The sequence below is a fragment of the Cyanistes caeruleus genome, chromosome 15 (assembly GCF_971803275.1).
Source record: "Cyanistes caeruleus chromosome 15, bCyaCae1.hap1.1, whole genome shotgun sequence".
Lineage (NCBI taxonomy): Eukaryota > Metazoa > Chordata > Aves > Passeriformes > Paridae > Cyanistes > Cyanistes caeruleus.
In genome coordinates this window covers 14681137-14693691 of record NC_141715.1, presented here as the reverse complement: position 1 = coordinate 14693691, position 12555 = coordinate 14681137, and the positions used below count along the sequence as shown (strand labels likewise).

General features: G+C 39.1%; 2 protein-coding genes across 2 annotated transcripts in view; one reads left to right on the top strand and one right to left on the bottom strand.

The window, feature by feature from the left end:
• Positions 1-12555, bottom strand: part of DOCK2 (dedicator of cytokinesis 2) — a 154659-nt gene that overhangs the window by 57465 nt on the left and 84639 nt on the right. The window contains exon 28 of the mRNA XM_023936251.2: positions 1042-1140. Within this exon, the coding sequence (XP_023792019.2) occupies positions 1042-1140 (99 nt within the window). The remainder of the gene's footprint in view (positions 1-1041; positions 1141-12555) is intronic.
• INSYN2B (inhibitory synaptic factor family member 2B) overlaps positions 2107-12555 on the top strand; it is a 29195-nt gene continuing 18746 nt past the window's right edge. Inside the window, exon 1 of the mRNA XM_023936235.2 lies at positions 2107-2341. The gene's annotated coding sequence lies outside the window, so the exon portion shown is untranslated. The remainder of the gene's footprint in view (positions 2342-12555) is intronic.

Sequence of the window (12555 nt, the reverse complement as noted above, 5' to 3'; positions counted from 1 at the left end):
GGTAACACACACTTGGAAAGGTTTCTGTGTAATTAAGGAGCCGAGATATGGAGTTTCCACTTTGCTCTCAGTGAAGCCAAGAGAAGAACTCCTGGTGATATCAGTAAATCTGAGATTGGAGCCAAAGTCCCGCAGAACAGCAGTCTCAGATTCCAAATAGAAGCTAAAAGCCATTACATATCTCTCTTTGGAAAATAGAAGGCATAAATGAAAGGAAAGAAAAAGTTGTAGTACTTCTGAGTAAAGTTTGATACTTTTTATGAATTAGTCTCGCTATGCATAAGAACAAATAGGTTTAAAAAATACAGAATTTTTAAATTTTTTACTCCATTCAGCTCAAATTTAAAATTTCAGTTATGGCACCACTCTGATTTTAAGAAAGGAAGGAAAGTGATCAGTTCTTGACCAGTGCAGATATTGCCTCCATGGACTAACTGTAGATGTAATCCAGACCTGTGCCACTACCCTGACTTACCCAACAGCTACACCAGGAAAGAAAGAGGACACGCACAGGACTATGGAAACCTTTGGTACCATTAAATTATGACACAAACAATTGCAATAAAAGGATGCACTACTAGAATTTATTGCATTTAGCTTAAAATGTTATTTGCACCAGGAGTAGACTAAATAGTGAAAATGGAAATGGAAATGGGTCACTGTGTGTGAAGTGTGGAGGGAATGTTCAGCTAGTTGAGGATAAGTTTTGCTGTTATTTTGTTGTGGGTTCTTTTTTCTTTTCCCCTTTCTCAAATGAGTACAGCACAAAGATCTCATTACTTCTGCTGGATCATTAGATCCTCATTGGTGCCAGGATCAACAGAGAAATTTGTTTCTTTCCAAATTTCTGATTACAACATTGTCCAGTGCCACCATTAGAAGAAGGAGGCAGTCCAATAACACACAGGTAAAAATGTACAGCAACAGAATTCATTCTAGGAAGAACCAGACAAGAAACTTAAAAAAACCCAAAAAATCTACTGATTTTTCACAGGAAATCAAATACTGTAACTATCAACTCCACGATCACTTAGTACTCACCACTAGTTCTGAACTTTTCTGGAAAGTTTCAATGTACACTGAATAATGCTGGTCATTCATCTGGTTTAGGATCGCTGTCATGCACGCCACAAAATGACTCTGAAAGCAAACCAGGCAGAATCAACACACGTGGATTACTTAAGATACTGGATTGTACTCCTTCTAAAGTTGAAGCATGTGAAATGCCTGAAAAATCCCTTTATGCATGTAAAAATAAATAATATTCAAGCTTTTGCGAGCCCAGATGAAAGAAACAAACTAAGAACTCCAAAGGATTATTCAAAAGCTGCCTTGGCAAGGGACAGGCTCTTGTGAGAAAGCTGCATCATTAATGAGACACCACATGGAAACACACATTGTGACAAGAAAAGTTCCTATATAAAGTACAACTCAGTGTCACTTAAGACTCCTGAAAGGCATGTGATGTTCCCCATTAGGAATTCATGGGAAGAAAATATGTTAGAATCAAAAATTTCTACTAATTCTAACGTTCACAAGAAGAAACAGTGCAAGAAATGCTATTTTTCACATCCTGTAGGTGTTTCAGCAGCTATTAGAGAGCTCTCAGACTTCTAGAGAACATTATGACCTTCACATCTCAAAACTTCTTTCAAACTTCCTCAAATGGTAGTATTTAGTCTTTCTCAATTCCTAAAGTCAAAATGCTGAAAGATACAACATGATTTCCAGTAACTTACAGAGCTTTCTCTGTAAAAGTTTCTTCACCAAGCAATAATAATGAGTTGAATAATTTGAAGTTTTCCTTTAAGACTGCGAAGATTCCTCTTAATTGATCCCTTTTAACTTGCTGAAGTTTTAATTCTTGGTTTAAAAAACGAGCCTGCTTTCAATGCTTCGATTTTATTTGAACACCAGAATCGATGAGCACACCAAACAATTTTGCAGCTTTCCTTGCCTCTTTTCAGTGCCCTGGTTGGGGGGTGCCCAGATGTGCAGGGGATGCTGCTGGGATGCTCTGGGCTGGCTCCTGCTGTTACATCAGTCTCACCCAACCATTTTGTCCCCATTCCGGAGCAGTCCCAGCCTCAGCTGCTGCCTGTCACCACTAGAGGTCTTGTTCTTCCCTCCACCAGCTGCTCCTCGCTTCGTGCTGCTGGGGCTTTATTTATTTATTCCTACGTGAGCAGACCCAGCACACTTCTTGCATACAAAGAGTGAAATTACAACCTAAAGGACCTATCGTACCTTCTTTTGGAGTAACCTTAGTGCTAGTGAGAGCCTTGCCTACTTTTTAAGGCTAAGAAGACTCATTTTCTGCAGGTAAACCAAAAGCTTTCAGGTAAGAAATCGTGTGTTCTCGGGTATTGATGCTCTTCTAAAAGAAATGCTGGATTTCCTGCAGTAGTACTTCACTTTTACAGTTCTGGAGCAGACAAATCTTTGCTGTGGTGTTAAATGCATAGCTGAAAGGAATAATGAATTGCAAAGGATTCGGTACTGAAATTGTGTGGGGGTTTTCTTCTCATGTCTCGATTTTGAAAAAAGATTACCGGCAGAAGTTAGAGAATTGACATGAAAAGCAGCTCGTATTTTTAGTAGTTAAGCATTCAGCACTGAATGCCTTCTAGACTCAAATAATGCTGCTTGAAATAAGCAGCATTTCTTCACAAGCATTGAATAAATATATTATGATGCTTAAGGGCTGAAAGACTTTAAAGAGGTTATTTCTTTTGTTAAAACCAACTTCAAAAAATGTGTCTAGCTATGTCTGTGTTTGTGGTACAGCACAAACGCCTTGGTGACTGGTTATGGTGATTTTAAAATTAACAGATGAAATGCCTTTGAAAAGAGCCATACACAAAGATCAATCTTGCTGGCCAGGACCCCACATCAAACCTGTCAAATTCACATCAGTTGGGCTGAATGATAACAAAAAAAGGTGTCAGTAAAGATGGTCTGCTGCAAAAACTTCCTCCATCCTTCCCACGTAACTGTAAAGCAGGGAATTACAAATACTGATTGATCTTTAATAATTTTCTTGCCAGCAATCTCAACTATCAGAAATCATCTGCTAGCACCTTTATAGGTTGAAAGCTTGCCCCTCCCTCCTAATCCCCAAATGGCAGCAATAAATATTGGCTTCTCAGAGGCAGCCTCAGATCTCTGAAGAGCCCCTGCACCCCCAGCACTGCCATTCTCACTGGCAGAGCTGAAGGGTAACACAGGGCTCTCTCTCCAGAGCTGTGCTCAAACCTGCAAATATCTCCCTGCATTCACTGAAATTCTCCTCTGGGGTTGAAGTGCCTCTTACTGGAGTGTGCAAAGAGCACGAGCTGCCTGGGAATACAGTAAGTTCTGCACAAGAAGCAGCTCTTATGCCTGGACACAGCCTGTGTGTTCACAGGATGGGCAGAAGAAATTCAGAATCACACAACAGTCTATTAAAAAACTTATTTCATTAAGTCAAACATTGTACATAGGGATTCAATAGTATAAAAAGGTTGTGGCAGAAAAGGTGAAGTTCAGGCAGAATCCTAGCAAATCATTTTTAGCTGTGCTCAAGCTTGTTAGGATTTAGCCTGTGAATTACAGGAGAAAACATTGATTAGAACTAGGTCAAATGTATAAAAAATAAATGTATCAAAGTAAACACTTGACTGCTGAGACAATATGAACAGAAAAAAAACTCAGAAACAACTCTGCATGACTATAAAGAGACTTAATAAATTTTTTTCCAACTTCAATACATTAATTTCCTTGTGAACATGAAAACAGAAACAGCACTGAATTTTGTGCTGGATAATTTTAATTATTCAATTTTCCATCACACTTTAAAAAAACCTGTAAAGAAATAGGACAATTGGCATTATGAACACTGCACTGCTGTCAGGAGCAGGAACATGAGTAAATAGGTAGTCAAATCAAAATAAAACAGAGGAGAAAATGTCCAGGAAACATTCAAATTCTCTGTCCAATTAAAACTGCCCATAATTAATAGCATATGCAAATGAAATAAAGTGCTGGCTTTATTATAAACACTCCAAAGTAGTGGGTAAGGTGAAAGAGATGTTTTAGTTGAGTGTATACAAAGTACATCAAAAGGAACTGCAGACTTATTGTGTAAAGCACACAGGGCTTCCTAAGGTCAAGCAGGAAGATGTGGAATCTCTTGCACTGCTGAAAAAGTGCAGATTGGCTGTGGATGCACAGGAAAAGCAGCAGCTGAGGAACATCAGGATCAGATGAGTAAGATGACAAACTTCAACACCTAGCAACTAAAGCCCGGCACACTTTATAATAGCAGATGGTGACAGGTTGCCGTAGTAACTTCAAATAGAGCAGCAGCACAAGGATGAGGCAAATGCTCTGGGAAAACAACAGAAATAACTTGGAATGAAGCTACATTTTGATCTAATCTAGCAGAAGGGTTTCGGTGGCTGCAGGGTAGGCAATCCTCATGCAGATGCACTTCTGGAAGGACTCAGGGGGATATTTATTTAATGTAGGCACTGAAGTAGCATTTACCCTCATTAACAGAGCACTTCACCAACACAGAGCCTGAGTGTAACAAATCCATGTGCACATGCTCATTTTGCTCAAATGGAAAAGGGGCTCTGCACCACCCTCACCACCTGTGACCCCACACCAATGATGGTTTGATTAACACACAGCTTTCTTGCTCTATTATTTTAATAAGAACCTGATTCAAGCAACCCAGCATTTTTGTGGTGTTTGCAGCAACCATAGATTAGATTTAATTCTGAACTCCCTTTTAGGATAAAAGTTTCAAAATTCATTGCATGTTAGAAAGAGTTATTGTAAAAATAAGGACATAAAGAGAGTGACCAAGGATTTCATTGGGCCAAAGAGTTCTGTTTTGGTTGGGTTTTTTTTGTTCAGAAATAAGTACAAACATCTTTACAACAGGAAAAGTGACAAATATGTCATCTTGAGTGTACTTAAAGAAAAAAACCTAACCAACCACCTATTTTAATCAAGTATTAAAAATCATCAATATTTATGTTGTACCACAAATCTGTTGTTGAGAAAGTCTCCAAAAATACTGTCTTCACAGAATCATTGAGTCATCACAGCTGTTCCTTGTCATGAGCTAAAGAGCAACATGAAAACAAGTATGGAAGATGCTCAGTGACGCCACAAAGAACCACAGTAGCTTGAAGCCACTGTTCCTCAGAAAACCCCATTAAACTTTGAGAACTGTGGCACATGTAGAGGGTGAGACAAACATCTTGATCATATTATGCAAATACTTAACAACACCAGTCTGAAAGGAAAAATAAGCAGAATTTCAAGTGAATTGCTAATGCAGTAGTTCTGTTTCTCTCTAGAAATAGATGTCCCTGCCAATGCATGTGCAGTCCTAAAATGTACTGTTTCGAGCTGGAAAGGCACAAATACATAAACATTAAGACAGGCTGCTATGCAACAACCTCGAGTATCCATCACGTGTGCAATGGGGAAGAGCTCCCAGTCCATGCAGACCTGGAGCCTGCCAGTGAGCACATGGTACTAATAATTCATTTACAGTAACATTCATCTACTCTTAGTGGGTCAGAGTTTTTAATTTTCCATTTATACATTCATATAGCTCATTGGTTCTGTCTCCCTGTGTTTTATAGCTGACTGAACAGCATCCTGCTTCTGCATCTCACTGACAGCCTTGGATTTCTGACTGGAAACATGCTGGGCTGTTTTAGCTTGTTCTACCATTTTCTTTACATTCACAAGATTTAGCTAAAAGAATGTACAACTATAAAAGCAGCAGACTACCAGGTAGAATGCTACAGAACAATTTTGTAACACAGTGAGAGGAACAGCAGCTGCTCTGCCCGATTTTAAGATATGTTACAAGTTAGACAAACATAACAATTTCAGTATTATTTCATTCAAGACTTTTCCATACATAGATAAAAGCAATAAAATAATGGTTCATGGTAGGACATAAAAGTAGTTTGATTTTCATGGATTATATTCTTTGCCATCTTTGGATTTTTTTTACAGGGGTCTATTTTTAACTTTGTACTGATTTTCCAGCAATATTCCAAAAAAGAAGATTTTTCATTCTTTGCAGTGTTTTTTTCTGCTGCTGGGTTTTGTTGTTTGGCTGGTTTTATGCCACAAATCCACTCCAGAATTTCTGCTACTGTCTCTGGTTGATATGAACACCGTAATTGATTTAACTTCTGCTTAAGTCTGTGTTCAAACACAGTAGTGTCATTTACTGCTTTTCCTGTAATATTAACTTTGTGCTCATCTTCAAGGCGTATTTACAAATAAATTATGAATAACTTCAATCAATGAGGTCAGAAGGTTGGGTTGAGCTCAGCTGGTCAGAACATGGTGCTAATAACATCCAGGTTGTGAGTTTAATGCCTCCATGGGCCATTCAAGAGCTGAACTCAATGATCCTTGGGAGCCCCTTCCAATCCAGAATATTCTGTGATTCTTCTATGGTGATGTGATTTGGAATGAGCAATCATTGCTTAGAAACTGAACTAGTCCAGTGCACAGTTATCAAAGAAAAAAAAAAAAAAATAAAAAAGAGCTGTTTCAGCTCCTCACTTAAGCGCTGCTGTCACACTCCTGATCTCAGCTCTGCTCCCATCCTTTGCCTGCAGGGATCTTTTCCCTCCTCCTCCTCTGCATCCCACTGATTGCCTCCCCACAATCCCCTGAACCCGGTCCCAAGGCCAGAAGGACCTTCCTGCCCTGCTACACATGAGATGACCCCCAGGTCCCAGGGCTGTCAGGCTGCTCATTTCCCTAATCTCTTATTCCAAGTGCTGCTGCACTGCCCTGATGACAACAAACCAGGGGCAGCCAAGCAGGCAGAGCGTGGCTGGCCCTGCCCAGTGTCCCAGTGCTCTCATTCCATGTTAGAGATTATGCAGTCAGCATTCCAGAGAAACAGTGGAACTACACACAAAGAACAGGCAAGGAATAAGGTTAAAAATACCACCCATGATTTATTTACTGTAACAAAGATTGGCCAATCTCTTCCATTTGGAAGGACTGAAAACCAAGTTGGGAACTTGCAGGAAATGATGCAGGGGCTGGGGGAAAAGTCCCTGGCCTGAGGTGCAAAACTGAACCAAGCCAGCCAGGGCTGCAACAGGAGAATGCAGAGCAGCTGCAAGGGAGAGCAACCCTGGGGTCAAAAAGAGCAGAACTGAGCAATCCAAGCTCTTCAAAGTGCACTAACATCTTTTATTGCTAAGCCATGTACTTTAAATTTACACAATGGGAAGACGAATGTCTTGGATGATGATTCACTTCCTTAAAACAGAGCCACCTCCTGTATTCCCAGAACTATATCACTCTATTTGATTTTGTTCTTTTTCAGCTGCACTTACTGAAGACAGAGAAATTAAATTAAATTTCAACTACTTGATAAGAGATGAGACTAATAAAATATATTTGTGAATGGCTAAAACAAAGTTTTATCACAGCAGTTCTGCTTAAAACTGTTGGAAGTTATTTCACTCCAGAAACTTCCTTCTTATTTTTAAATTGATTTTATGGAGAAAATGGGACCAAATAAATAAATTTTTAAAAATTTCCAACAAATTACATTTATTAAATGAACCAATCTACCTGCAGTGTTTGTTTAGGATTGATTAATAGAAACTAGCAACTGTTAGAACAGTTTTAATTTGCATCTGAAATATTTTTCATATTTAAATGATATCCAGTGAGGGCTTTTATTAAGTTTTTAATTGTTTTGTAACAGTGGGCTCCACTTTTAAGCTTGGATAAAAAAAATATCTTGGAGTCTGGTTAGCAGAGTAACAGGCTAAAACAAAAATTCACAGGAAGACCCAAAATCTGTCTAAAGAGAGCTTTTGATACAGAATCTTGGGTAAGTTGCAGAGGGAATTTGCCATGAAAGAAAACCCTGTGGAAACACATGTATAAAGATGAAAGGATAAAGCTCCAAAAATGACAGAATGTCCTGCCAATGGACACAACCCACAACCTACAGCCAATTGTGAATCCTCGGGTGGGGGTCTCTTCAAGGGATGTCCCAGTTGATTGAATTTCAATTATAACATAACATAATCAGAGAATCTTGATACTCTAATAATATACAGATAGGATTTTCCCAAATAGCATTGTCTAGATCAATTATTTGTGGATATGTTAATCTGTATTTTTAGGGAGGTTCTAACACATTATCCTTGGGCTCTTGAAGAATAAATAATACTCCTTTAATAACTCAGCACCAGCCCAAGAGCTGGATTCATGACAATAAAAGTAGAATGAAGATGAGTGTTGAAATTTTTTTGAATAACTAAATCAGGGATTATTTTAGCTCTTGGTTTTTTCCATTTTTTTTTAAATGAGATAAAGAAAAACCAGGAAAAAGCCTGTAAAAGGTAAAGAATTCCAGAGTGTCCTGGCTTAGGCTCCATCAGGAGTGTGACTATCCCTCGGTTGCTCAGTCACTTCAATCCAGGAACCTCTGACTCCTGAAACCAAAATGGGACAAGACTGAACTCCTGTTCCTGGCTGTTTGGAAAATGCCAGGATGGAAAAAGCCAGCACCTCCTCTGCTCCCCTGGCATTAAATCCATCTGACAAAAAATTATATCCTTATTCTGAAATTAAAACTTGCTCCCCAAAAAAAACCCCAACATAAACCCCCCTCAGAAAAATGGGTGGGTGTTGATGTAACAGCACTGTGCTACAACAGGTCTCCCCAAACACTAACTGGGCTTCAAGCACTTTTCAACAGTTTCCCAAACACCCAAAATATTTTGTGGTGTCATGAACTCTGACCACCTGAATTCCTGAGGATGACTGGATGCCAAAAGGACACCTCTTTGTGTTGCTTTACTGTTAAAATATTCAAGGCTATTTGCAGAGGTTTATTTTTCCTCATCTCTAAACTAGGATTTCATTCAAATAGATTGTCTTGCTAAGAAGCCAGGGTGCCAACACCTTCTCCTGGACAGAGCAAACAGAAATCATGAGTGTAGATACATATTAGGGAAAATGCAGAACCACAGGCATATAAAAGCAGACTTGATCAATGAGAGGGCCAGAGAAATATAATTTGTTATGCCTCTGATATTTAGAGTTTGCATCACCTGAGCAGTCTTATAGTCTCTTATTTTTATGATTAGTCACTGCAATACAGAGTGTGTGGGAGCATCAGTACATATCTAACAACACACACAGAGAAAAGGTGATGATTAGAACCATTACAACCTCCACCTCCACTGTATTTTCCATATTAGTGCTATTTGCTTTAATAGCAGCTTCAGGACTATGCTACTGAAGCTGTTCATAAAAGCTTCTTAGATCGTGGTCAGTAGTGTTATCTTTGTTGTCCTCCCCTGAAATACCACCAAAGTTGTGGAGCAGGAAATTTTCTGTCCTTTTAGTTCTACAGAGCTGAGGGACAGAGCAAGTGTTTGGTAGATGCTGATACCATGGTAGATACCATCACACAGGCAAAAGAACTTCTGAGGTATTTGAAGAGGTATCTCATATCTTGACAACATCATTATGGTATGCTTTAGAAACAAATCCTTTTCCCATTTATTTAACATAAACCCATTGAGCTGAATGTTCCATTCCAGCTTCCTAGACCTGGATCTTGTCATCTGTTGTGTTGTTCCTGGTCAAAGACTCTCCAAACTATGGCTGCAATGTTATAATATTAAGGAAAGAATCTGGGAAGCTGGAGAGACTGGAATCAAATTTTCCATTTGGATTATTATCAGTTTTCAAGGTATGTTCATTAAGAAGAAGAAAAAAAAGTAACTTGTTCTGCTCAGTTTTTGTTTTAAAGGAAGCTGCTAATATTTTTTATCTTAAAACAAGATTTCCTAGACTGCAGAGCTCAGTGTCAGGAATCCAGTAATGGAGAGTATTTTTTTCTTAAGTATTTCCCTTAAAAGAAATATGTCTTTCTTTTATTTAGAAAATATGAAAATAAGGCATTTAGTACTAGATCAAGGCCATTTGTCTTTTTTCAAATGGCACTGCAGTCACATGAGGTAAAAGTGTCTTTTATTTGATCTTGTCTTGGTACAAGAGCTTGACCTCCAACACTGTTAAATGCAACAAACAATAAAATATTTTTGTAATATTTAGCAAATAATTACAAATCATTTATATATATTAAAAAAACCCAACCTTACAACTAAACCAGAGGAGAACTAATATTGTTCATATGTTAATTCTGAACGAATAAGGCGGTAGAGAGGGAGGAAATTTGAAACAGAGGAGCAGTAGTGGAGCTCCCTTAGCCCTTGCAGATTATCACAGAAGGCTGCCTGTGCTGCAATTAGAGAGTTCCAGGACATTGGGTCGGCCCTGGCAGGTTGTGCAGCTCAAGGCACAGATGCTCTGCGAGAACAGAGCATTCAAGCATGAAAACAGGAAAACCAGTAATGTGGTCCCAGGGATTTGGGAGAAGACAGAAAAAGGAACTTGCACTTTGCTGGACTGAAGAACACCATGCAGGATTTCACAGCAGTGTGTGGGGAGCAGGTTCTTTGGTGGCAAAGAAACCAGGGAATATCAGTGAGCAGGATGTAGGCATAGGCTGGTGGAGCGGTTCGGGCTGGAAAAACCCAAACACAGCCTTTGTTCAGATGATTTCCCTGCTGCTGGCTCCAAATCCTGCATCAGTGGTGTCCCCACAGCTTTGGGCACAGCAGTGTTTCCAGACAGGCTAAGGGGGATCACAGCCTGATGTGCAAACCCGTGGGATATCCTGGGGACACACCAGGGCCGTGAGAAGGAGCCTTGGTAGTCTGCTAACAGAAATCTTAATTATTGCAACAGAAGCAGCTCTGAGAATGCAGCGATTTTCTGGAAGCTCTTCACAAAGCAAGTGACACTAGGATTACAAACATCTCTATCAAGAAATGAAAGTTATTTTTTTAAAGAGAGGAAAAGATGTTCCCACTGAACTAGGTCAATTCCTGCTGTACAAGGATACATGTGCCCTCAGGCTGCCAGGCAGACTTTCCTACCTCAGAACTCTTTTGCTGGACTTAGGGGAATAACAAAGCAATCTTGACAGATTACACATGGCAACACTTCTGTAGGTTCTATCAATTTTTTTGAGGTGTTTAGTTGTTGGTTTGGGTTTTTTGTTTTTGTTTTTTTTTTTAATTGTACAAGACAAACCAACCAATCAATAAAAACCTGAAACACACACCTAATTTTATGCAGCTAATACATTATATGATAACCCTAACCAAGCCTCTCTAAGAGCTTCTGGGTTGTCTGCCTGGCTCAGCTTTGTGGCAAGGTGCTCATTTGGTTTCTTGTTGCACTTTTTCTGGAAGGCATTGGAAAAACTACATGTCCAGTCATGTCTGAAGTGAGACACAACCAGGCTTATGTGCTTCATGTTTTACTTGCCTTCTTAATGACACAGGTTTACATTTCAGTATTTTGCATGAATCACACTGCTACTTACCCAAATTAAACCTGAAGCTATTCCCAAGGAGACCTTTTACATTGAAATTATTCTTTAAAATAAAAACCACTACAGTTTTCTGAAAATAACCTCATTGCAGGGCCATTAAGGCAACACAGTGTTCATATGGAATAATAAAGGAAGGAAGTAACTTCTATAAAATTGCTGATATTTCACTAACAGGCCCTGGGAGATTATCCCAGGGATACACAAAAGAAGAAAGGTCATCTTTGTTCCTGAGACAGGGCAGGCCATATTCCATATTCTGTAACTACTTCAGAGATTGCTCTCTTCATCTCCAACTGGAGATGATACAATCATGTAAAATACTCAAACACTTGGGCCATTCTGCATTCTTGTGCTTAGAAGAGGATCAGAAAGTACAGGGAAAGTGAGTTTAAGTAAATATTCATCTGCTTATGTAGTTCACTTACAGATTACTTTCAAAGGACTTCACATATTTCAAAACATATGAGGAACTGAAGTTTCTATTAATTTGTACAGAATGCTGCATGTCCTCTATCTCCTGTCTTCTTTGAAATTAATTGCCCTCACTTGTGAAAGAATAATTTGAGCATACAAAAATTTTTTAGAAGATGCTTATTTCCATGCAGCCTTTAAGTCAGGCTTATTGCAGTTCTCAAATAGAACTTCTAGACTTCAAACTGCCAGCCTCAGTAAAGACTGAATAACAAAAACTCCAACCCTGAGTGACAAGCAGGTGCCACAAGCTCAGATTTATTAGACCTATCATCAATTATTAACTTCTCTGGCTATCTAAATCTAATTTTGTAAGCTAAAAATAAAATTTGAATTTATACAAGGTATATAATCAGTTATAAGGTACCAATATTGAGAAATACCTGAACTGGGAAAAGCAAGGAAACAAACAGGATTTTGTTTTCCCTTGGTATCACTGGAATGTGAGCTTGTGTTGGCCAGAGAAGGTGTTCATTTCTCCAGCAAGGTTCAGAGCCCTTGGAGTGTCCAGAGATGTTTGTCTTTCCCTTAGTGACCATCAGGAGGTCATCAAAGGGTCACCTCCCTCCCTCTGTGGTGCCATCTTAGAAACTCAACAAGGTGAAGCATCA